The sequence below is a fragment of the Watersipora subatra genome, chromosome 8 (assembly GCF_963576615.1).
Source record: "Watersipora subatra chromosome 8, tzWatSuba1.1, whole genome shotgun sequence".
Classification (NCBI taxonomy): domain Eukaryota; kingdom Metazoa; phylum Bryozoa; class Gymnolaemata; order Cheilostomatida; family Watersiporidae; genus Watersipora; species Watersipora subatra.
The window spans coordinates 14,550,739-14,578,371 of NC_088715.1; the positions used below are offsets into that span (position 1 = coordinate 14,550,739).

At 32.9% G+C, this 27,633-nt stretch overlaps 1 protein-coding gene across 3 annotated transcripts; it reads left to right on the plus strand.

Moving 5' to 3' along the window:
- Positions 1-48: 48 nt before the first annotated feature.
- LOC137401565 (carbohydrate sulfotransferase 15-like) lies at positions 49-24,869 on the plus strand. Of its 3 annotated transcripts, XM_068087992.1 has the most exons (10): positions 49-63; positions 3,649-3,793; positions 5,074-5,429; positions 10,705-10,881; positions 12,623-12,757; positions 14,279-14,507; positions 19,498-19,642; positions 20,727-20,895; positions 22,872-22,989; positions 24,465-24,869. In XM_068087992.1, the coding sequence occupies exons 2-10, from the start codon at positions 3,673-3,675 to the stop codon at positions 24,689-24,691; spliced, it is 1,677 nt and encodes a 558-aa protein (XP_067944093.1). In that variant the 5' UTR covers positions 49-63; positions 3,649-3,672; the 3' UTR covers positions 24,692-24,869. The 3 variants fall into 3 exon arrangements, with proteins under 3 accessions (XP_067944093.1, XP_067944092.1, XP_067944094.1); XM_068087991.1 differs by lacking the exon at positions 49-63 and having other exon boundaries at positions 3,511-3,793; XM_068087993.1 differs by lacking the exon at positions 49-63 and having other exon boundaries at positions 3,511-3,793; positions 5,101-5,429.
- Positions 24,870-27,633: the final 2,764 nt, after the last annotated feature.

Below are 27,633 nucleotides of genomic sequence, written 5' to 3' on the forward strand. Positions count from 1 at the left end.
ATAAAGTAGCACTTGGCTGCATAACAGCTTACTATGGAAGAGCACTAAGGATCCCATGCTAAGGTAATGCTCATATCATGTTTTTCCTATGTAATAAAGTAAAATATGTTTGAAACACTCTCAATATATGCCGCATCTTATGTACTTTTAGAGCATAAAACCTTTACTTTTATGGCCTAGTGATCTAGAAGGCCTGTTCTGGATACGTCTGGTTGAGTCTAATTTCCAAAAAAATCACTGTTAGTGACAGAACTGATATCCAGCTTCATGTTGCTTTCTGCTACTGAGCATGTCTCCGTTTGTCATGATTCCCTTACCACTGTACTTAGACGTTTCTTTGAATAAGCTAAGCAGACATCATAATTAGTCTTCAAGTTATTGAAGAGTAAGTAAGTAAGTAAGTAAGTAAGTAAGTAAGGAAGTAAGTAAGTAAAGAAATATGTCACAGTATTGGCAAGATCTAAGTTAGGTCAGGTCAAGGTCAAACCATATACCATGGTAGAGGGCAACTATTTCATAATTATAGATATACTACACTTGAGAGCAGTTGTGTCTTCGAGTCTAGACTACCTGACCTGTGAACAGCAGGCTGAAGTTCACAGAAGGGTAATTGGTGGTGATAAGAATGGCTACTTTTCCAGCAAACTGTTATCTGAAACTTGATCCAGTCATCAAAGTTTTCTTCTCACTGGACCCAGACGTGTCCAGCAAAGATTACAAACCCGTTGTTTGCGCAACAATGATCTAAAAACATGAAAAGCCTCTGCAGTAAGCTTAGCAGATATCATACACAATTTTTGAAGAATTGCTGACACACATGAGAAAAATATTGGCAGAATTTTAGTGAGATCAGCCAGACTGAATGCCTATAGGCCATATATGAAACATTTAGAAGGCCAGGGTCAGAGTTAACGAATAACTATGGCTATACTAAGAATGACAGCAAAAATATTCCCACTCAAGATGTCGGAAGGAAAAGAGACAGCATTTCTTAATGAGACACAGCTATTCAAGTCTAGATTGTTAAACAGTCCTACACTTACTAAATTATTTGAAATGTGTCTAAACTCAAAGATTTCTATTAATATGCTCTTGAATCTATATTGACAGAGACCACTGTGTCATTGTGCAAGGGTGTAGGTATCTCTGTCAGTCAATAAGTATCTTTGTCAGTCAGTATCTCTGTCAGTTAGTAAGTATCTCTGTCAGTCAGTAAGTATCTCTGTTAGTCAGTAAGTATCTATGTCAGTCAGTAAGCATCTCTGTCAGTCAGTATCTCTGTCAGTCAGTAAGTAACTCTGTTGGTCACTAAGTATCTATGTCGGTCAGTAAGTATCTCTGTCAGTCAGTGAGTATCTCTGTCAATCAGTAAGTATCTCTGTCAGTCAGTAAGTATCTCTGTCAGTTAGAAAGTATCTCTGTCAGTCAGTGAGTATCTCTGTCAGTCAGTAAGTATCTCTGTCAGTCAGTAAGTATCTCTGTCAGTTAGAAAGTATCTCTGTTGGTCAGTAAGTATCTATGTCAGTCAGTAAGCATCTCTGTCAGTCAGTAAGTATCTCTGTCAGTTAGGAAGTATCTCTGTCAGTCAGTAAGTATCTCTGCAAGTCAGTAAGTATCTATGTCAGTCAGTAAGCATCTCTGTCAGTCAGTAAGTATCTCTGTCAGTTAGTAAGTATCTCTGTCAGTCAGTAAGTATCTCTGTCAGTCAGTAAGTATCTCTGTCAGTTAGTAAGTATCTCTGTCAGTCAATAAGTATCTCTGTCAGTCAGTAAGTATCTCTGTCAGTTAGTAAGTATCCTGTCAGTCAGTAAGTATCTCTGTCAGTCAGTAAGTATCTTTCTGTCAGTCAGTAAGTATACTGTCAGTCAGTAAGTATACTGTCAGTCAGTAAGTATCTCTGTTAGTCAGTAAGTATCTCTGTCAGTCAGTAAGCATCTTTGTCAGTTAGTAAGTATCTCTGTCAGTCAGTAAGTATCTCTGTCAGTCAGTAAGTATCTCTGTCAGTCAGTAAGTATCTCTGTCAGTCAGTAAGTATCCTGTCAGTCAGTGTAAATCTTTTGGTCGACTTCATTTAAATGTTCCATGCTTATACTCCATGCCTTTCACCAGTTTGTTAAAGTTACTGAGAACCTCCTTCTTAAAGACCCACTTGTGGGCTGATTTAAAATGAAATAAACCCTGGGTATCGCTGGTCTTAAATTAGTACATGTAACTGATATACGCTGCCTCAATCCCTTAGTAAGTAACAAGACTTGGTTGGCTGGTGCTTTAAACGTTTGCATTTTCACAGTACACTATTTTGTTTTTAGTACTCTACTGAGTCTTTTACAACAATAAAATCTTATTCCGTAAAAGTTGACTTGCAACAAAATTTACATTACAGTGATTCGGTATCAAAATGTTCACCATAATTTACTCTGCTGTGTTGTAGGTGCAAAATTTGTGGAAATGTGATCCAACCTCTTAAAAGCTTATAAGCGAACGGTTAAAAAATGACTGTGGGTTGGAATCCCTTTATTTTGATGACGTTCTCAACTTGATACGGTGATTGTTTTGACACGTGATGTTATCACATGAAATAAAAGGCCAATAAAAGGTTTAATATAACACTTCTCATAGCACTAGTTTATGACAAACACATCGGGCTTTTACCGAAAAGCCCGTATCAAATATAGATGCTCGCTACTTTACAGTTTCGTTTCAGCTTGGTCAAATCATCCAGTCATAATCTGATCACGTGACTCATATTTTCAGCTAAATGGCGTGAACATTTTTTGCAGCGTTTTTTGACCATCACAGGTAACCAATAGCTTTCCCAAGTTTATCAGAGGATGATATGCACCTCCTCGTGCTTAGGTTTAAAAAATTAAACTAATTTTTAGGCTAGGTTTTGGGATATCAGTGCTCAAAGTGACAGCATTACAATGATAATGAAATAGACGCAAAAGGACAATAGACATGGTTTTATTGAATGCATGAAGTATATTTGTGAAAATATTTCGATAAATGAGGTTGCATGAAAGTGTAAACAGAAGCCATCGTGAGTTGTTTTGAGAGGGATTCCAACCTACAGCGTTTTCGTGATGGTTGCAATTAACTGTTCGTTTTTGAGCTTTTAAGAGCTTGTAATCACATTTCTACATATTTTGCACATACAACACAGCAGAGTAAGACATGGTGAACCTTTTGATACCAAATAACTGTAATGAGAATTTTGTTGCAAGTCAACCTTTAAAATGGGTAGCAGTTTAATGCATGCCATCTTTTCCATCTGAATGATGACAGGGCCGCTTTTAACTAAAGAGTTAAAATAAGAGTATTTCTATTTCCAATGCCTGGAGAGTTATCTTAAATAAAACAATCTATCTTGTTTTGACTTTTCTAATGTGTTTTGTGGATTCCTATAGTTATTCATCATTCTTGACATTTCTATCTCCGGCAGTTGCTATGGAGCTGGTCGCTAAGTAATTCACGGTTCAGAGAATACAAACTGTTCATTTGACGAGTTATCAATCACACTAGTAACATCCACGAAGAATATTCTAGTTCAATATACTGGCTATAGACTATTCCTTCTTTGAGAGTGTCATATTAATGTATCGTTAGTACACTTTACAGACAGACTCACTTCGCTGCTTTCATTTGCAGCCGACCTAGAGCTGCCGGTCGGAGATGGTGAACCTTTCACAGATCATTAAAAGATACTCTCCAGCAGTTGTTGTCATTTTCTGCTGCTTCTTATTTCTTGTAAATTTTCTGTCAAGAAGTTCTACTTTGAGAGGTGCCACCAAAAGTAAGCTATCTTACTATTATTACTCATTACTATTATTATTATTATTATTATTATTATTACTATTGCTTCATCAATACTTCTACAACTTTTCTAAGTGTTAGTAGTAGATTATATAATGCCTTCACAACTGAAAACATCTCTTTTTAGTTATTGCGGCTCAAATCTGCCTAAAAGGATCTTTTTCTAGTTTATCTGTGGGTTTTCCCTATATAGAATTAGTTCTATTCTAAGTGTAACCCCTTAGTAAATAATCTAATCAATCAAATACCATTTATCATAAATTCTAGCTTCACAACATTCAAACATTTAATTGAGCTTCTAGTTCTTTCAAAGTATTTGCCAAATAGGTAATATTTCTTTTTAATTTGTTATATGTGATTTGGTCTTTACAATGAATTCTATTCATTTAAAAGTACTGGCTCAGTTCTGTTTTATCTGTCATAGTTTCCCTTTATTATAATGTGCTAAGATAGACTAACATGCTGGGGTAGGCCGATGAGCTAGAGTTGGTATTACTGCTCTCTATTACTTTGACTTGCACTCTGTACAGTAACCAATTTTTAAGTTTGGTTTTAAAAATATAGTTCAAAAGATGTGTACAAAAACTTTGTACTTGCAATGTACACTATCGGTAGTACTGTACTCTTACCAAGTGAACTGGCACAATTTGGTTTATTCATGAATTCTACAGACTTGTAAAATGGGTAACATTTATTGATTATATATATATTACATTATTGGCAATAATTTCATTTCGAATGGAAATGTTTTTTAAATTAGGCTATACAACAATAGTAAAACAAAAAAGAAAACAAAGGGCATCTATTAGCTATTGAAATTAGATAAATAGTTTGACAAATAGTGTTTAAAATGCCATTTCTTTACTAAAAGAACAAATATTAGATGAAAGATTGTTGGACTATGCTTTAGTTGGGTTGACAACATGTTTTCTTGTCTTGGTTTTATCTGACCTCTGACTGCACCCTCCCCTTCCTTTGTAAAAAGTGATAGTACAAACCTTTCTTTGACTATTTTTGCTAGCTTAAGATATTATGTTGTGGTATTTAAGCTTCTTTTTGAGCCGTTATCAACATACTGTATAACCTCTAATTGAACATCACCTCTATTTGAACATCACCTCTATTTGACCGCCACTACAAGACAATGGTTGCAAATTAAAATGCTTTGGCGTTCAAATAGAGGTTTTACAGTATCTCTTCTCTAATCACTACTCTGAGAGATACCATCATGTGTGTTACATAGTTTTATAATTATTTTAGATAAACAGAGATTCAATTTTAAACCAGCTGACAGTTGGAAATACCAACCAGAATCATCCGAACAGGATATTAGAAAACTCCAACATTCGGTTACAAAACACCAACATTCTGGTACACTAGACCAAAGTTCTAACACACAACTCGAACTTTCTACCACACTACAGTATTCTAGTACACAATTGAAATCGTTGGATTCATTAGAGGATGGAGCAGCAATTGTTGACACAGTTTTAGAGCATGTGGCACAGAAGGCTTCCCTTTTCCATTTTTTGGATATCTCCGCACCTGATTTAAACATTGGGTTTACTGAGCTAAACATCACGGATGCGTTCGCACCGGATCAACAGTTCAAGAAGGTAACTAAATGTATATTTGTACTAGTTTGCTGTCTGCCCCATGTGCCTTGAGAGATCCCCATGTGTAATAACTATCTATACAATTATTCTACCATGTAACAAGATGGCTGTTATTATTAATACTAGTACCCTGGTAGTCTCGTGTACTGTGAAAGATCATCATGTGTAATAACTATGTATACAATTATTCCACTATGTAACAAGATGGCTGTTATTATTAATACTAGTACCCTGGTAGTTTAGTGTGCTGTGAGAGACCATCATGTGTAATAACTATCTATACAATTATTCCACAATGTAACAAGATGGCTGTTATTATTAATACTAGTACCCTGGTAGTCTCGTGTGCTGTGGGAGATCACCATGTATAATAAGTACATGTATGTACACAATTATCCCACAATTCTGGAAGATGGCTGAACGGTACAAATGACAAACCCGATAAAAATTACACAAACTAAAAAGCATCAACTGCACTTCATCAATATCTACCTGTATCAATAAGTCTCACTTTGTCATTATGTGTCCGTCTTTTGGTCATTTCAACACTTCTGGATGATTTGAAGCATACATTTCGAGCCTTCCACCGGGTCTCTTAAATATTCGAATTCAAAACGCTTTTAACTCAAAGTCAAATTACAACAATTTCATAGTTATTGAGTCCTGCTTTTTAGAGTATTTTTGTAGTTGGTAAAATAGCTAATACCTGCTTTGTTTCAATAAACACAATAGCTCTAATCTCAGTCTAGTTAAGTCTCTACTACAAACAGCTTTAATTTTCTGATACTCATTGGTGCATTTATTGCTCTTACCATCCTTTCCGCAATCATCCAATTACAAGTCCTAGTGCTCTGTACTTCTCTACCCCCTTCAACTTATTTTCCTACAACTTTTGCATCTCCTGATTATCAATATCTGTAATTTGTCAAACTTATGGCTTTTTATTCACTCTAAATTTTGTTCACAGTGTATCGCAGTATGTCGGAATTAGTCTCACAATAAGTGTGTTATGATACTGCGTAAGTTTGAGTCAGTCCGCAAGAGATCCGTATCATGGAAATAGCAAAAACTCATAAATTTAGCAAGTTTTATTATTCACAAATTGTTATCGAATGTTTCATACTTATGAATAAAAATATTAAAATAAATATTTTTATTAATAAAAATATTTAATATTATGTACATTAAAATATCGCGCAGGCTATCCCGTTCTAAAAATTATCACACTTCAGTCATTTTTATATCTTTTTAGCAATTCCAAATGCCGCTAAAAGTGTGCCGCTACTTATTGACCTATGTTGTCAATAATTAACAACACAGTCTAGTCTTTTTATTAAAGCGCTGGCGATAAACGTGCATCCTGCAAATGTTTATTGAGACACTTAATTGCATGGTAACTTACATGTAACTTGTGCACAACTTCGAATGTGCATCACAGAAACATGGTGAATACATCGGTGATCATCCAAGATAAAATTGTTCACACTATCACAAACCCCTGCGCATTTATATCAAGGAATAGTCTGTACCATAGAGTTCTCATTATATAATGCAGCTATTGAAATGGTAAAATGCTAGTCCTGCAGCAACTGTCACAAAGGGAAATACAGACTAAGCAATTTTCAACAGCCAATCAGCATCATTGAAGTGGTGCACATTGCAGGCTGTCGGGGCTGGAAATATTGTGAAAACTTGTGGAAATATTGTAAAAGTTTGACAGCTGCAATGTTTTCCGACCAATCCATGTTTTCTCGGCAATGTTATCGAGTTACGACACATATAGTTGATGAATATTCGCTGACAGGACAACCTGACATATGGTAATGCAGCGTGAGCCAGCGTTAACACTCCTCGTCTCTATTAAGTTATCTTTCTATGGAAGTCAGACAGTAGCTTTATTCTTTTGATCTCTATGATTGCTTTTGTCAAGTGATCCCATTTCATACAGGCGCTACCATGTACAGCTGTTGTTACATGATGATGCAATGTATGTACTCTATTTGCCTGATCTTGCTGCATTTGTTGATCAAATGACACAGCCTCTCAACATTCTCTCCCTATAATCCACAGGTTGCTATGTGGGTGGTCTGTTCCATCCAGGCCTTCATGTGGACAGATCTTAGTGTACATCAAAGTTTACTAATAAATGCTCATCTTCCTTGTCTCCTGTTACGATGTTCGTTAACACTATTCTGAATGTTTCAGCTCGTCACTAATGTAGCCTTCAACATCCTCCTATAAGTTTGTAGTAGCTTCAGCTCTAGTCTGCCTCGTATGTTGGTTATCTGTCAGTTTAGACCCAGATGTCTAATTCAGCTCAGAAACAGATTGGTGTGAAACAAGAAGGTCTATCATTTTTTACCAAAATTGTATATTATCCATTTGGTCTCATGCTGCTCTAAGCTGGAATCCCCTTGTTTTTACAACTGATAATGAAAAATTAGAACAGAACATAAATTATGTTTTAGAGCTAAGCTACCTGATATGGACAGTTACAACCAATGTCTAAATGCCCTTAATACTGAGGAGCTTAATGTTTCTTTCTAAATATTTGCCGGTTAAAATATCTCTAATCCGCTTAATGTCTATTACATTCCTACTTCCTAAAAAACCACCACACCTTTTTCCAGAAACCGGCACCTTGACAATTCACATTATATAACAGTGTTATGCAAAAAGAACTTGTTTCTTCAAAACACATAATTTACTTCAACGTTTTTTGTCTCATGGTCTAGTTTCCTTTAAACAGCATTGACCAGTTTAAATAAAGTTTATGTTTATTTATGCCTTTTTTATGAAGTCCACCACCATAGATACAATCACTAGTTATCTTTTCTTTCTGCCTACTACGGCTGGTGCTTCTAGAAGTTTCTATTTTATATACTTGCCATTCAAAAATGCTAAGTCCATAACTTGTGTCTATGCAACCTATCATCACTTCTTGCCTCCCCCTGAGTTTTCCTTTTTTATCTTGCTACCAAAGTTTCTTATCTTGCTACCTACCTGCAATCATTATACTAAAACAGATTTTAGCAAAACAACTTCATAAATCATACAATTTTTAGACTGCCATCTTCCAAAAACCATACTTTGCACCCATATCTGTTTTTATCCGCGTTGAATATCAAGCTATCTACTCTATGGCCCAGATTGTAATAAGAAAATTTGGCACATCATTATGCCTTTTCAATTACTCATTTCCTGCCAGTAGGTGACATTCCAATACTACATCCATCATACTTTCTGAAAACTGTCACATTGTCTACTTCTATCTGTTGTGCTATTCTTGCCTCTATCTTTTAAACTATGGTCTCCACTGTCTGCTAGTGAGTACTGATGATTGCAGTGACTTTCTCTTGATGTTTTTTCTCTTTGTGGTCTTGTAAAGTACCCTTCTCCATTTTGTCATTCTGTATCCTCGTAGACAAACCCCCTAGTATTAACGATAACATAAATTTCATAGACTGATGTTTGTCCTGCATCTATGCTTACTAAATTTCGCATTATGAGTGGTCCTTTTTGAAACTTTCTGGCTCTATTCAGTGTTTTGGTAGGTCTTCGGATCTTGGTGTCTCTATATATAGCCTTGACAGCTTTTATAGAATTCCTTTCGCGGTGTTGTTGACTCATATACAATCTTTTATCATTAATCTATTTGCGCCGCATTTGAGTTCTAAGTTCTTGCTTGATTGCTTTTGGCTAGATCACTCTATACAGAGTCTGACTAAATAGTTGTGACACACAATCAACAATGCATGGTTTCTCAGCTTTAGACATGAATAACTTTCAAGTTTTTACAAGTAGCTCTCAAAAACTCTATATATTCTGATCTCTTATACTGTTGTTAATCTATTGAGTTTACCTTTATCATTTTCTGGCCAATTTAGATACCATTTAAGGAAGCATATCTACGAGTAGCACTAATTGTCGTAGTTTTAATAAAATACTTTTCTGATCGAGGCTGCCATTCTTGTTTTCTGGAGGTATGAACAGCTCTTTGCAAGATAGTAGCTCTAAAAATAATCATTGGGGTCAGGAAATGAGTTTTGGTATTTGGTGGACTAAACACCCAACATGTTCGTCTTTTGGCAATCGTCTTAAAGTTTGAATTGAAATTAAAATTGCTCACTAAATTGAGAAGAGATTTACATTCTTTATTGAAACTAGATTATTTGGATACAGGAGAGTCTAAGCATTCTATTGATATATAAATATCCATAGTAACTGGATGAGAGACAACAAATATGTTGAGATAACAAATTTGGTTTTAATTAACCTATTAGGCAATTGTATCCCAACCATTTTTTCTGTCACTGTAGTTTTTTTGTGGAGTCAAATGTATTTGTCACATAGCTTGCTACTGGAATTACTTTGGTATTCATACCCTTTGTGCCAGAATGGAATATGCATTTGCCAACAGTTATTGTGTACTGTGTTTACTGGAAAGAGTTTGTGACCGTTACAGCAAGCGCAAAAGTTAAAACATACAAAACACTAATAACACATGTAAAACATACAGAAAGCAAATAAACCTAGAGATTGAGAGAATGAATATAAAGCAACAATCTGCTTACTATAGGTGGTAGAAGTACTAGAATTTATTTAGTAGAAATTATCATCTGGCGAATTAATAGACGATAGTAAAAGATTCGCTTCTATGAATTCCGACTTTCATATAAACTACGCTTGATGGTTAAAGAGGTTGGGCCTAATGTTATCTATAGCTTCACTAACACCCTCTAGAACCGAAGTGTTGCTTCATAGACTGTGATCAATGGTCTGCCTTTGGCTACCCTGTTGTAGCTTAGGTTCTACTTTATACTTTGTTGATAAAACCTATTATCTATTAGCTATTTGTTCTACATATTTGATACTAAACGTACATAGGTAGAATGAGTAAGCTTACTATAATATTAGCTGTGTCTGTCCATTCATTTGTTAAAGTCACGCTTAAAGCGTTAGGAAAAAAGATTACACCAAACAGGATTTGAACCTAGATATTTTGTCTCTCAACCACACTACTATCTGCTTCCATTCCATTCACATTCCATTACAGTTGTGCGTATACTTTTTATACCTGATGAGCTTTTACGGTGCACAGGACTGCTGAGTACTAGTTAGGAATTAAACTTTCTCTGCATCAATTATAGCTATGGTAAATAACTGTGTAAAGTAAATGTGTGTATATATATATATCATTTACATAAATCAACTTTTATCAAGTTCATTTCACGCAATATTATTATTATTTTTGTTATTATTACTACATTTTCAGGTAGAAGATTTTACAATAGATCCTTTGGTAGACTTCTTTCCAAGAGAGATACGAAGACATAACTATGACAACTCTACCTATGAGAACTGGCTGTCTATGAGCTTTCCACCAAATGCTAACTGGGACGAGAGATATAAGACTCCATGCTTTGCAGACTACAACACAGCTAGACTCAGAGTAAGATAGATATTACCTCTGAACAGCAAAAGTTTTATAGTTTTTATATAATACTAGCTGTCTTAACATAATTGTTAGAATCAGGTAAACAAAACAAATTGTTTTTCACAAAAGTGCTGCAAGTTTTAGGGAAGAAACAGCTTCATTCAGAAAGGTGTTGACACAACATTATTGCAAATAAAAACCATGTAGTTTAAAAATGATTATTTTAAAGGGAGTAGTGACTGCTGTTCATCCATTATTAGTGATGTTCACACTTAGCAGGGTCTGGTAATAAGAATGCATGTTGTAGTTAATTTTCAACTAATTCAGTAACCCATAATACTACTGAATGTTTTTGTTCCATATTAAATGGGAACAATTAATGGTTGGAGATGTAGTTTTTAATTAGGTAAATTACTTTATATATTTTTGAATTGATGCATATTATAAACTAGGTGAATGCCCAAGGTTGCACGGGTAATAAAAAAGGTTTTTGGACCAAAAGTTTACCTTTTATCATCATATACAACATCTACCATTCTAACTTTTAAATCAAATGTTCGTTCATTTCTGTAAACTGTGCTATTTCTGTATACTCTGTTTATTTCTATATAATTCATACCGTACCAGCTGCATTGCTTACAAAATATCTATACTGATTGAAATAGTCTTGTTGGCCATGTGAGTTTAAGTGTAGGCACATATTTTTCTTGTGGTATGGCTACACGCATAGCACGAGGTTAAACGTGTTAAACGTGAAGCCAAAAATTATTGGCAGGTGTGATAAGTATGTGCAACAACTTATTCCATAGTATAGCTAACTAGAGAGAGTAGTGTAATGGATAAATACCTGTCTGCAGAACTAGAGGCTCCAAGTTCAAATCCAGTGCAAAGTGAATTTTTCATTCTTGAAATTATGACAATAATTGGTCACATGGACAGACAGAATACAATCAAACGCTGAGGTTTATATATACACCATAGATTAATAAATCAATAGAGCTAGCTTCACAAGCGTTTAGTGAACATTTAGTAACAGAAAGCAGTTTCGAATTCAGCATCACGGTGACCAGCCAAGCACATAAGATACTGAACAGTTTCCCTTTAAATGAGTTTTTACTAGAATTTTAATGAAAATACAAAAATGCACAACAATGTAATAATTTAATGTAATAATACAATACAAGTAGTACCCATAAAAGGAGTTGATGAATATTTAAAAATGTATGTTAATATGAGTTCATTATCATAACTTTTGTTTAAAATGATTAACAAATTTTAAAATTTACAAAAAACAAATTGAAAATTTTAATTGATTTACTTAATTGTCTAAAGAGATTGTTTTATTTTTTGGCGTTCACATGTGCATGAAATAAAAATCTTATTTTACAAAAATTTTTCCATATAAAAAAGAAAATTTGTTTAGGTCTGGAAATCAGCAAAAAAAATCTTTTGAAAATGAGAAATTTTTGTAGTACGACTTGGGAAGCATCCTCTCATTACGACTTGCTAATTTATATTACTAGCTAGAAAGCACTTGCATGGAGTTGAGACAGTAACATTTAGATAACACATTTCAATATGCCTGTCAACTATATTGTGCCATGACAGTAGACAGCAGGTAGAAGTTGCTTAAAACAGTTACCACTCTGACTTGAACCTTCTTAATGTTAAACTTGCATAACCAAAGGAAAACAAGAGTTGGTACAACATTCAATGATGTGTTTATGAATGTTTACTATAGATATGTTTCTTTTAGTGCATGCCACACATGTACATGGTGGGTTGGGCCAAATCAGGTACTACAGACCTATGGTGGCACCTAAACAGTCACCCACAGCTAGTGCATGGTTTCAAGGAAACACAATTCCTCACACAGTTCAGCTTTTGGCCGGTTAGTGCTTACATTTGACCTTTGACCTTTATGATGTAGCTTCATGATGTGAGGTCATATGCCACTAGTGCATGAATAGATTTATGTAATGGGCTTTCACTATTAGAGTTATCAGTTCTCGTATTAGGTTATGCCAGTAGTAAGACAACTACTAGTAGAACAACTTGCCTTGAGACACCTAGGTAGTTGAATATACGTAGTATTGACACCTTAAAGCTGGGACTAGTTGATTGGCATCTCCTCGTCTGTATATTCAATACTTATTATTGGCACTGATCAGTGTAGCCTAGAGCAGCAGTTTTTAACCTGGGTTCCATTAAACTCTAGGGGTTCGGTAAGTTAGTCTCGCGAGTCAGTCTCACGAAAGTCTCTCAAAGTGACCCTAATTTGCAATGTCATGCCTTTATGAGAAGAAATGTAATTTTTTGTGAGTTCATGAATCGTAGTGGTTTTGTTTTTTGAGCACAACAAATATTTTTTAGCAGTTTATTTTGCGCACCAGTAGAACATACACCTATGTCTTGAACGCGAAAATGATAATTTATTTTTCCTTCAAAAAGGATTCATCAAAAGTGCATATGAAACTGGCGGGTTCAGTGCGTCCAACAAGGTGAAGAACCATTGGTCTAGAAGCTTCCATTTATATCTGGAAATAAATAAAATATTACACAAACATTATCAACTTGAATGCTTTGCACTAATCTACTCATCATAGATAAGAAACAATTTTTGGCTAGAAAATGCTTTAAACATGAGAGACCAGCTACACAATACAGTACAATGCAATACAACACAAATACAACACAGTATAATTTAGTTTATAATACTAACTAAAGCAAGATACTTAGGAGATATTATAATAGATAAATATTAATACTAAATACTTATGAGATAAAAATATTTTGCTTTAGTCAGTATTATAAACTAAAAAATATTGTGTTGTATTGCGTTCTAATGTATTGTGTAAGTTTATATTACATTACAAGGTTTTGTATTGCGTGGTAATTTATTGCACTGCATGGTATTATAGATTACCATACTGCACTACATTGTATTGTATTGGACTATTTTTCTTTGCATTGTCTTGTTTGTAATGCATTGCATTGAATATGGCAGTTAAGTGTTTTGCATTGTACATGCACTAAAATATAACACATTACATATTGTATTGTATCGTAATGTGCTACATTATGGTGTATAATGTACTATTTATGGTAATGCATTGCATTGTATTGCACTGTATATGATAATGCATTGCATTGTATTGTAAATGGTAATGCACTGCATTGTATTGCATATGGTAATACACTGCATCGTATTGTATATGGTAATGCACTGCAGTGTATTATGTATGATCCTGCACTGCAGTACTCGTATGGGGCAATGCACTGCAGTGAATTGTACATGGTAATGCACTGCAGTATATTGTATATAGCAATGCACTTCAGTATACTGTATATTAATGTACTGTCATGCCTTTCTCTTTCATCCAATCTGAAACTCTTGAGCTGTATTTGGTAGAACCACAAAGACATGAAGACTTTTGATCAACTCCTCGAGTTTTTTGATGAAAGAGTAAAAAAGGAACAAGATGGCCACCCGGAAAAAATCATGTACGATGCTACAGCCACAATAATATATGACAACTGGCACTGGAAGATAAAACAGGGCTACGCGGGTGACCCGCTAGTACCGACACATACTAACTTCCACTACATAAGGAGAATACATCCTGCAGCACAGATTGTTGGTGAGTTCAGACGCTGTTGTGACAACGCCACTAGTGTTGGTAGCACAAACCAGAACAGGAGATAGTTAGGGGGTAGATGAGGTGAGACGGGTCAATTTGACTTGGGAGTGAAAGAGTTTGGTAGACTCAATTGCTTTGGTTCATGAGATCTGAGAAAGCAAAACGTTATAATACTAACTAAATAATCTCACGCATATTAGCCTTTTAGAAAAATTCTTGAGAAATCTTTGATCTTTGATGCAAACTCATTTTTGTTGAGAAGCATGGTATAAAATTAGAAAGGTCTTTAATCAACGCTTTTCAATGATTTTAACTTACACATTTTGTATTTTATGCTAGCTATTATTATTATTAAGATTATTATTATCAATATTATTATTATTGTTGGTAGCACAGCATAATGTTAAGCTAGCATTGGGTCTTAAGCTGAGTCAGAACAACTAACCTGGAAGATCCAAAACCTTCCTTTGGATTATAAAAATAATAATTACTAATATTATAATATATGTGTATAATACATACACCCGTGCATATGTATAATACATAAACCCGTGCATATGTATAATACATACACCCGTGCATATGTATAATACATATACCCATGCATATGTATAATACATAAACCCGTGCATATGTATAATACATACTCCCATGCATATGTATAATACATAAACCCATGCATATGTATAATACATAAACCAATGCATATGTATAATACATACACCCATGCATATGTATAATAAACAAACCCATGCATATGTATAATACATAAACCCATGCATATATATAATAAACAAAACCATGCAAATGTATAATACATAAACCCATGCATATGTATAATATAAAAACCCATGCATATGTATACTACATACATCCATGCAAATGTATAATACATACACCCATGCATATGTATAATACATAAACCCATGCATATGTATAATAAACAAACCCATGCATATGTATAATACATAAGCCCGTGCATATGTATAATACATAAACCAATGCATATGTATAATACATACACCCATGCATATGTATAATAAACAAACTCATGCATATGTATAATACATAAACCCATGCATATGTATAATACATACATCCATGCAAATGTATAATACATAAACCCGTGCATATGTATAATGTAAAAACCCATGCATATGTATAATACATAAACCCATGCATATGTATAATACATAAACCAATGCATATGTATAATACATAAACCAATGCATATGTATAATACATAAACCCATGCATATGTATAATACATACATCCATGCAAATGTATAATACATAAACCCATGCATATGTATAATATAAAAACCCATGCATATGTATACTACATACATCCATGCAAATGTATAATACATACACCCATGCATATGTATAATACATAAACCAATGCATATGTATAATACATAAACCCATGCATATGTATAATACATACATCCATGCAAATGTATAATACATAAACCCGTGCATATGTATAATGTAAAAACCCATGCATATGTATAATACATAAACCCATGCATATGTATAATACATAAACCAATGCATATGTATAATACATACACCCATGCATATGTATAATAAACAAACCCATGCATATTTATAATACATAAACCCATGCATATGTATAATACATAAACCCATGCATACGTATAATACATAAACCCATGCATACGTATAATACATAAACCCATGCATATGTATAATACATACACCCATGCATATGTATAATACATAAACCAATGCATATGTATAATACATACATCCATGCATATGTATAATAAATAAACCCCTGCATATGTATAATACATAAACCCATGCATATGTATAATAAACAAACCCATGCATATGTATAATACATAAACCAATGCATATGTATAATACATATACTCATGCATATGTATAATAAACAAACTCATGCATATGTATAATACATAAACCCATGCATATGTATAATACATACATCCATGCAAATGTATAATACATAAACCCGTGCATATGTATAATGTAAAAACCCATGCATATGTATAATACATAAACCCATGCATATGTATAATACATAAACCAATGCATATGTATAATACATACACCCATGCATATGTATAATAAACAAACCCATGCATATTTATAATACATAAACCCATGCATATGTATAATAAACAAACCCATGCATATGTATAATACATAAACCCATGCATACGTATAATACATAAACCCATGCATACGTATAATACATAAACCCATGCATATGTATAATACATACACCCATGCATATGTATAATACATAAACCAATGCATATGTATAATACATACATCCATGCATATGTATAATAAATAAACCCCTGCATATGTATAATAAATAAACCCCTGCATATGTATAATACATAAACCCATGCATATGTATAATAAACAAACCCATGCATATGTATAATACATAAACCAATGCATATGTATAATGCATACACTCATGCATATGTATAATAAACAAACTCATGCATATGTATAATACATAAACCCATGCATATGTATAATACATACATCCATGCAAATGTATAATACATAAACCCGTGCATATGTATAATGTAAAAACCCATGCATATGTATAATACATAAACCCATGCATATGTATAATACATAAACCAATGCATATGTATAATACATACACCCATGCATATGTATAATAAACAAACCCATGCATATTTATAATACATAAACCCATGCATATGTATAATAAACAAACCCATGCATATGTATAATACATAAACCAATGCATATGTATAATGCATACACTCATGCATATGTATAATAAACAAACTCATGCATATGTATAATACATAAACCCATGCATATGTATAATACATACATCCATGCAAATGTATAATACATAAACCCGTGCATATGTATAATGTAAAAACCCATGCATATGTATAATACATAAACCCATGCATATGTATAATACATAAACCAATGCATATGTATAATACATACACCCATGCATATGTATAATAAACAAACCCATGCATATGTATAATACATAAACCCATGCATATGTATAATAAACAAACCCATGCATATGTATAATACATAAACCAATGCATATGTATAATGCATACACTCATGCATATGTATAATAAACAAACTCATGCATATGTATAATACATAAACCCATGCATATGTATAATACATACATCCATGCAAATGTATAATACATAAACCCGTGCATATGTATAATGTAAAAACCCATGCATATGTATAATACATAAACCCATGCATATGTATAATACATAAACCAATGCATATGTATAATACATACACCCATGCATATGTATAATAAACAAACCCATGCATATTTATAATACATAAACCCATGCATATGTATAATAAACAAACCCATGCATATGTATAATACATAAACCCATGCATACGTATAATACATAAACCCATGCATACGTATAATACATAAACCCATGCATATGTATAATACATACACCCATGCATATGTATAATACATAAACCAATGCATATGTATAATACATACATCCATGCATATGTATAATAAATAAACCCCTGCATATGTATAATACATAAACCCATGCATATGTATAATAAACAAACCCAAGCATATGTATAATACATAAACCAATGCATATGTATAATACATACACCCATGCATATGTATAATAAACAAACCCATGCATATGTATAATACATAAACCCGTGCATATGCATAATACATAAACCCATGCATATGTATAATACATACACCCGTGCATATGTATAATACATAAACCCATGCATATGTATAATAAACAAACCCATGCATATGTATAATACATAAGCCCATGCATATGTATAATACATAAACCAATGCATATGTATAATACATACACCCATGCATATGTGTAATAAACAAACCCATGCATATTTATAATACATAAACCCATGCATATGTATAACAAACAAACCCATGCATATGTATAATACGTAAACCCATGCATATGTATAATACATAAACCATGCATATGTATAATACATAAACCCATGCATATGTATAATACATAAACCCATGCATACGTATAATACATAAACCCATGCATATGTATAATAAACAAACCCATGCATGTGTATAATACATAAACCATGCATATGTATAATACATAAATCCATGCATACGTATAATACATACACCCATGCATATGTATAATAAACAAACCCATGCATATGTATAATACATAAAACCATGCATATGTATAATACATAAACCCGTGCATATGTATAATACATAAACCCATGCATGCGTATAATACATAAACCCATGCATATGTATAATAAACAAACCCATGCATATGTAAAATACATAAATCATGCATATGTATAATACATAAACCCATGCATACGTATAATACATAAACCCATGCATATGTATAATACATACACCCATGCATATGTATAATACATAAACCAATGCATATGTATAATACATACACCCATGCATATGTATAATAAACAAACCCATGCATATGTATAATACATAAACCCATGCATATGTATAATATAATAATATAATGTATATATATCAATAACAACAATATATATATTTTTATACGTAGATGTAAGTATATATACATATATATATAATTGTGTATATATGCATATGCATAAACGTGTATATATACATATGAATAAATGAGTATATATACATATATATGCACATGTACACATATATATCTAGACATACGTACAGATCTATACGTACAGATATACATCCTTATATATAGAAGTTATTGCCACAAAACCTCTACAGATCCATAAATTTGGTCCAACCAAACTTTTTACAAGATTTTTGTAAATATTTCTGCCAGTGTTAAAATGTCCTTAGCCAATGAAAACGTCTCAAGGCTTTATGACAAGCTCTTTTTATACTAAGCTTCTCCCACAATCCCGACTTGTCTGAAGAATGTTTATACCTCTATATATTCAGTAATGATGCGAAACCCGACGACCAGAGCCCTTTCCTTCTACAACCATGGAATAGACATGAGTAAAAACAACAACGCTAACCTTGGGTTCAGATATGTAAACATGCCCGAGACACCCCTTGATATACACAAGTTCTTTGTACAAAGGTAAGGAGATAAACAGAACATGTTATAGACTCATATACAGTATTACTGAAAGCTGTTTACAGAGCAAATTTTTTAAATTTTAAAGTGACATCTTCTGTTAAAAAATCTTTACTATAATAAGAGCCGTGTAGGTCTGAAACCACAGTTGGATGATAAGAAAAAAAATTGAATGATATGGGATTTGAACTCAGACATATGTCATAGCAACCAAGCCCATTACTATCTGCCCCGCTCAACCACCTCTCTGCTTTGTGGAATAATTCAGCATTATTATGTTATCACGACGATCTCTCATGGCGTTCTGTACCGCAGGGGTCATAGTCTTCCTTACTATAATAAGAGCGGCAACTGCCTGTCCATCTGTCTGTCTGTCTGTCCAAAGTCAAAGTTGAAGGTTGGAAAAAATATTGCTTTGAACGAGACTCGAGCTGGTGACATTAAGCCTAGCAGGCTGACACTCTGACACCTGCAATGACCAAGAACCTTCTACATTACGGGCAGTTATGCAAATAAATATTCCCTTTGCTTTATCAACTTTCTTGGCAATCGCTTATTGCACACTAGACTGCCAGGGTACTGGGGTGAATGAATTTAATCTGCTCCAAGACTTGCAAACAATTCTTTTAGCACTTTCACATTGTTTTGTACCATAAACAGCGTAATACGTAGAAGATCAGGTGATATGTACAATACAATACTTAATAGAGAAAGGCTAGACTCAAGAATATACAGTCTAGTTTTTAGCAGCTCATACCTTAGCCTCAGTTTCTCAGGTTTTTGGGTATAATGAAAGTCTAGAAATGAAATGTGTTTAATTTTAATAAAAGATAAAAATTCAATAGCACAGGACACCACACAAAACATAGCACAGTCTGTATATAACAGTTGAATAGCTCAAAGAGGGAGTGTCAGTTGGCAACAAACTATTTTATTGATATTTTATTCAAAAGTGATAAAAAGTGGAAGATTATTTATACAAATGGTGGTTTGTTTTGGCAGTGAACCAGATCATTCAGGCACATTCCACAGGCTGTCAGATTATGTTTGTTTTCATATATCTCTATTACTAATCTTTTTTCTGTAGTATTCAACACTTCAATGAGTGCGTGAGAAAGACTTCATTGCGAGCCTGCTGTCATATGGCAGGCTGGGAATCCCAACATTGGGGTGATCCTGTCTACTTCATGACTCTGCGTATTGGCATCTATTACATATTTCTAGAGGAAGTCTACAAGAACTTTCCTCCCGCACAGGTAATTGATTTAAAAACTTTTTAAATTAAGAATGAATGAGAAATTAAAATTAAAATTTAAATTAAACTTTCAAATTTTGAATACAACTTTAATTTCAAAGTATTTTCTCAAAAATTGAATTTCAAATTTTTTATGAAATTTTAAAATTCCAATTTAATGTGAATTCTGACTTCATTTTAAAATTAAACTTTTAAAATGAAGTCAGAATTCACATTAAATTGGAATTCTAAAATTTCATAAAAATTAAACTTTAAAATTAAACTTTTAAAATTTATTTAAACTCACCTTCAACTTGAAAGATTTGTAAATTCTGAAAACAATTTTGTTTATTTTTGTAAATTTTTTTGCACTCAAGTCAGAAAACCATAGGGAGATTTTAGACAGCATTACTGATGTCTTACAATTGAGTGCAAGTTGGTCAAAAGCATGGCATGGCAGCTTCCAGTTTTATCAGTAGTTCAAAAGGTCGGGAGGTCGACCCTGACTTATAAGCAATAACCTGAAATATGCAAATACTTGATTATAACATAAAAAATAGATATTTATTTAAATGTACACACAAATATACATTTAATAACAGCACTTTAAAGAAATATAGATCAAAATACACAAATAACATATTTATTGAATAGTATTTTATCAGAAAACTGTTTTATTCAAATAAATGCCGAGCAAAATGAACCAACCATCATTTTATGGAATATATACTTTGTGGTATCACACAGACATTTGGAATTCAAACTTTATTACATTTTTAAACACAGCATAATTTCATAAAGAAAAAATGGAAAGGCTTTTTTAAATGCATAACAAATATGTCAAAGATAGTCAGATATTTGTTGAATGTTGATATACTTTAAACAAGGAAGTGTCTGCCTGTTACAACTAGCAAAAACAAGAGGAGTTTTTGCAATATTTTCAACTTACTTTTTAAGCTGATCCTAAGAAAACTCTGTCTTGCACCAAATTTTAATGTCTTAAATTATCCCTGAATAATCTTTTTTTTTTGACCTTGTGATGAGAAACTGGAAATTGTCAACTACCTGTAATTAGAAACAAATATGGTGTTGAGTAACGTAGGATCAATGGTATTTATGGTTATGAATACTTTGTGTTTGCGCTCTAGTCAATAATCCATAAAGCTAGTCTGCTTGTGTAGGCGTAAACATCTATACAACTAATATAAACACACAGGTTGGTTTATTCACATCTGACCACGTTTCTTTTAGCAGTGTTAGCGTTTGTTGCTTTGTTCTGTTCTCTCACAAATTTACAAAATTTAATAGCATTTTTATTTTTGCAACTAAATTCAAATTATGTTTGTTGATGAAATAAAAATAAGTTAAAAACTAAATTTGCTGCATAAGTTAAAACTTATTTAATCCTACAATAAACTGGCAACTTAATAAAACTGTCGATTTCCAACAACGATAATAAAAAGGCTAAACGAATGTCTGTTTTTTGTACAGCTGCAGCTGAAAGATAACATGTAATCAAGTTTAGTTTTAATTCTAACCATTTGTGTGTTGGAGCTGCGTAGTGTCCATTTATGGTGCAAAAAACTTGTGGATATAGCGCTGCTTTTGTGACTACGGGTATTTCAAAATTATTTATTCCTATAATTACAGAGTATCGATAAAGTCATCAGTGTTGTGATTGTATTAGTATCTTAAAATTGTTTAGAAATTTTTGATTACGTCTCATCGTCTTTGTTACTGACCGCCGATACTGATCGTTGGTATGCCAGCAATAAATGCAACTAACCAATGGTGCAACAGCAAGGAACGAAATTGACCAATGAAACCTAAGCAACAAATTCACCTGGCCAATAGTGCACTAGCGCAATATATTGTTTTAGACTTCCATTTTACACAATAAGTTCATCATAGTTATTTGATGAAATTTCTACTTGACCAGCTTCAAATAAAACTTCTTTGAATAGCCTGAGTCTTTTGATTGTCGCACCCTTCTTGCAGGTTCACCTGATCAAGTCTGAGACATTCTATAACACTCCGATCTCTAGTTTAACAGACCTCTACGCATTTCTCAACATCTCCACAGCTGGTGTCCAAAAGGCTGTGGAGACAAAAGGAAGTAAGTAAAAGCTAGTAGAATTTACATTTTCTGAGTTGCCAAAATTAAAAAAGCAAAAGTTTGCAGCAAACTGATTTGAATAAAAGGTAGTAAAAATTCATTAATAAGTTGGGGCCATGTAAAAATTAATATTTCGGTTTCTCACAACAAAAATCCAACTTCTGAATAACTGTTTGCTCATAGTTCTGGAAGAGTTACTAGTATTAGATACATAGTGAGTAACTAGTACTAGATACATAGTGAGTAACTAGTACTAGATACACAGTGAGTTATTAGTACTAGATACATAGTGAGTTACTAGTACTAGATACATAGTGAGTTACTAGCACCAGATATACAGTGAGTTATTAGTACTAAATACATAGTTAGTTACTAGTACTAGATACACAGTGAGTTACTAGTACTAGATACATAGTGAGTTACTAGTACTAGATACATAGTGAGTTACTAGTACTAGATACATAGTGAGTAACTAGTACTAGATACACAGTGAGTTACTAGTACTAGATACATAGTGAGTTACTAGTACTAGATACATAGTGAGTTACTAGTACTAGATACACAGTGAGTTACTAGTACTGGATACACAGTGAGTTACTAGTACTAGATACACAGTGAGTTACTAGAACTAGATACACAGTGAGTTACTAGTACTAGATACATGGTGAGTTACTAGTACTAGATGCACAGTGAGTTACTAGTACTAGATACATGGTGAGTTACTAGCACCAGATATACAGTGAGTTATTAGTACTAGATACAGAGTGAGTTACTAGTACATGGACTAGCTATGTAGATAGTAAGTTGTTAGCTACATTTTTAACTTTTAGTCCTACAATGATATCTGTCACCATGACTAAGTACAGTACATTGTGCACTTATTGGTCTAACATCTAATATTCTTAGCACCTAGACACTTACATACAATGAATGAACATCTTATCGAATAGTATGAGGTGGTTATAAATCGTGCTAATTTCGTTGCTCCATATTATTCAGCCGACAACAAGAGCCATGGTTTTTTAATATCACTGGATGCCAAGATACCAAGTAACTGAAAAAAAATTTGGTGATTGTTGTTTTGTTACTGCAGAAGCATAGCTTTTTTATTGGATATAATTTCATTTTAAGCAAAGATATTTTTTAAGGGATGTCATATAAAAATCCTAAAAAAGGGCAGCAGTTAATTAATCAAATGAAATAAACAATTTAACATATATAATATAAAGCATTTAAAACATCTATTTCTGTTAAGACTATTTACTTATATTCTACAAACCACTGTAACATAATAGAATTTCATAACAAACTGTGCTTCATTTTTAAAGGTGCATATTCCAAAAGGCATCAATTGTAACCCAGTTTCACAATTTTAAATAAAAAGTAACATCATGGTCTTTCTCATAAAAGTTATGGTTTTGGAGTTTGCGGTTTCATTATTATTAAGTATCATTGTCGATCTTATTATTTTGCAGCAAAACGAATTATGGTGATGCCAAAATATTTTACATTTCTTCCTGAGACCTACCGTCTCCTGCAAGATTTCTACCGCCCATTTAATCAGCGGCTCTCAGACATGCTAGGTGACAAGAAGTGGCTAGAGTGGGAGGAGGAGCTTGACTTGCTTTGCCTTAAAATGTCTAAAAACCTTCAAACAACGTCAACAACAGATGCTAACAAGCTGCGTCAACCTCCAAAGTAGAAAGATCAGAATATAAAGCACATCGGACTTCAAGGAGCTAATTTGAAATGCTCTGTTGCTACATGCTCTCTTACCATGCTGTCAACAGAAACAGTACACCTTTACTCTAAACATTAAGAGAAGATCAATAAGTGTGCTTCTTGTTTTGAAATAAACCAAGGGACTATTTATTCTTTAATTTACTACAACAGCTGTATAAATTCTGGAATGCATGTAGAAAGTTAATCCTTGGCAAAACTTATTTATATTTAGCGGAAGTCAAACTGCTTGAAGTTACAATTACATATACCTGTAGTGTGTTGGCCTAAAGTTTTATGCGGATAATAGCCACTGACTTTATACGGATAATAGCCACTGACTTTATACGAATAATAGCCACTGACTTTATACGAATAATAACCACTGACTTTATACTGATAACAGCCACAGACTTTACCCTGATAATAGCCACTGTCTTTATCCTGGTAATAGCCACTGACTTTATTCTGATAATAGCCACTGTATTTATACTGGTAATAGCTACTGACTTTATACTGATAATAGCCACTGACTTTATCCTGATCATAATCATTGACTTTATACTGATAATACCTACTGACTTTATCTTGATAATACCCTCTGTCCTTATAGTGATTATACTCACTGACTTTATGTTGATAATAGCGACTAACTTTATCCTGATAACAGCTTTTGGTTTTATGCTGATAACTTAATGACAACTCCAAAGATCGACAAAAGTAATTTAAAAATAAGTTTTTATACAACAAAAAAATTCCAATAGATAGCGTGCATTTTTGATAATAGTTGATGCCATCAGAAATTGATTTTATACTCATCCGTAAAAATGTAAAAATAGTCTCGGTGTAACTTTTTTAGGTTTAGCTCCATTTTTTTTAGACTTACGGGGGCGTCGTACTGGGCTTCTACCATAACATCCTAAAATACATTAGGACACCAATGTAAAGTCTAATTTGAAAAGGCCTTAAATGCAAGGTATTTTAAATTTTTTGTCTTTCATGTTTTAAAGCTAGTAAATGTGTCAGTGTTTTTATTGTGGCAACAAACACCTATAGAACATTTGTATATAAACATGTATTTAAATATTACTGTCAGGCCAGTTACTTGTGATACTGTCAGTCATTGAGATATGTTCTGAATATTTTTAAAACAATTATCCAAGTTCGTTCCTGCATTTTGAAATAAGAATTCAACTTGCAAAATGTGTAAAAATTTAAAAATAGCAACATATTCTTATATTACTTGTTATTCTGTCACCAGATGTATATTCTTTCTAGAGATAGAAATTTGTTGAATAATAAACTCCATATCATCATAATCGTTATTTTTGTAGTCATGTAAAAACTTCTGCGAAAGAAAATGCTCAAAAAGACCTTTTTTAGTGTTCAGCTATAGTTTTTACTTTTTAGTTATCAGAACTGTACCTGCATAGTTTTTATAAATCTATTCTTTGTGTTTATTACTAGCAAAACAAAAAAGCGTGAATAATTAGTGTTTAAAATTGCCAAACCACTAGCTCAAAGTACGAACCATTCTACATGATCTACTAATAACATAAAGTTGTAGGTTATATTCATATCAAAGGTAATTATTACATTTTTGGAACATACCAGCTTGTGGTGGCTCAAATTAAACCTGAAAGCATATAAAAACATAGAATGATAATCACATCATAACTACTATTTTTACAGTGTATAATATTTGTGAAAGGTTATTCAGTCTATGTAAGCAAAAAATAGCGAGTAGTAACAATTAGTTTGAATAGATAACTTCACAAGAGTAGATAACTTCCCAAGAGTCCAACAAAGCATATGAGTGTTTGAAAAACTAGCAGATGGTTTATATAGTTCAAGCAAAACCTGAAATGACTAGCATACAGTTGGCTATAATGTCTAAGCATGAAGGAATATACCTAACATGCCACTGCGATTCATACTAACTAACATGCCACTATGATAGTAACTGACTAACATGCCACTGTGATGAAGACTGACCAACATGTCACTATAATAGTGATTGACTAACATGCCACTGTGATGAAGACTGACCAACATGCCACTATAATAGTGATTGACTAATATGTCACTGTGATGAAGACTGACCAACAGAAACAGCACAAATTATTACTCCGGATCATCATAAAAAGCTTTTTATGTGATTTCATGATGAAAGAAAGGTGCTGCCGCACCTTTAAAGTTCAACCTGATAACTGTGGTAAGTTTTGTTTTATTTATTTGCTTTAAGGTAAATAATGTTATTACTTTTATACACCCTTAAATAGTTACACTCCTTTTATTATATCTTTCTAGTATTTCTCTTTAGATGCCCTAATATTCTATTATTACACTCATATTTAATCCTATTATGTAATACTTATTTGTTTTGAGCTTCCATATAAGGTGAGAGGCAACTCAACATATTCAGATACGATCCGGTACTTGAAATCATCAGACTACGACAAAATAGTATTGCATGCACTCATTTTAGAAATTAGCTAAAATTGACTGCTTAAAAAATTATATTTTATCACTTTTGAATATTTTTTATTTTTTTTCATCATAATAAATAAAATATCATTGCACTAAAACTGTATCAAATAAATTTGTATTATTTTAGTAAAATTTATTTAAGATAATGCAAAATGGAAACACAAATCAGAATGTTAAATAAAAAATAGAATTTCAAATAACATATATCTCACTTTGCCATTGTGTGTTTCTATTAGTCTGGGCAATCGCCATGCTCTTTCACATTTTTTGCCTCATTTCATCCCAACTTCACACGAATATGCTCCATCTCTTCCACTGGATCGCAAAAATATTTTGTGACTAAACTCAGTCCTGAGTCTAGAGAACCAATCTCTTTTACACTCAGTAGGCGACAATTTGATTGAAAATCAAAGAAATTTTGAGCATCGCCTGGCT

Excerpts from the sequence above, each read along its gene's own strand:
- LOC137401565 (XM_068087992.1), top strand. The coding sequence starts at position 3,673 with ATGGTGAACCTTTCACAGATCATTAAAAGATACTCTCCAGCAGTTGTT. Across the intron at positions 19,643-20,726 it reads CACAAGTTCTTTGTACAAAG|TATTCAACACTTCAATGAGT; the intron begins GTAAGGAGATAA and ends TTTTTTCTGTAG. Across the intron at positions 22,990-24,464 it reads GGCTGTGGAGACAAAAGGAA|CAAAACGAATTATGGTGATG; the intron begins GTAAGTAAAAGC and ends ATTATTTTGCAG.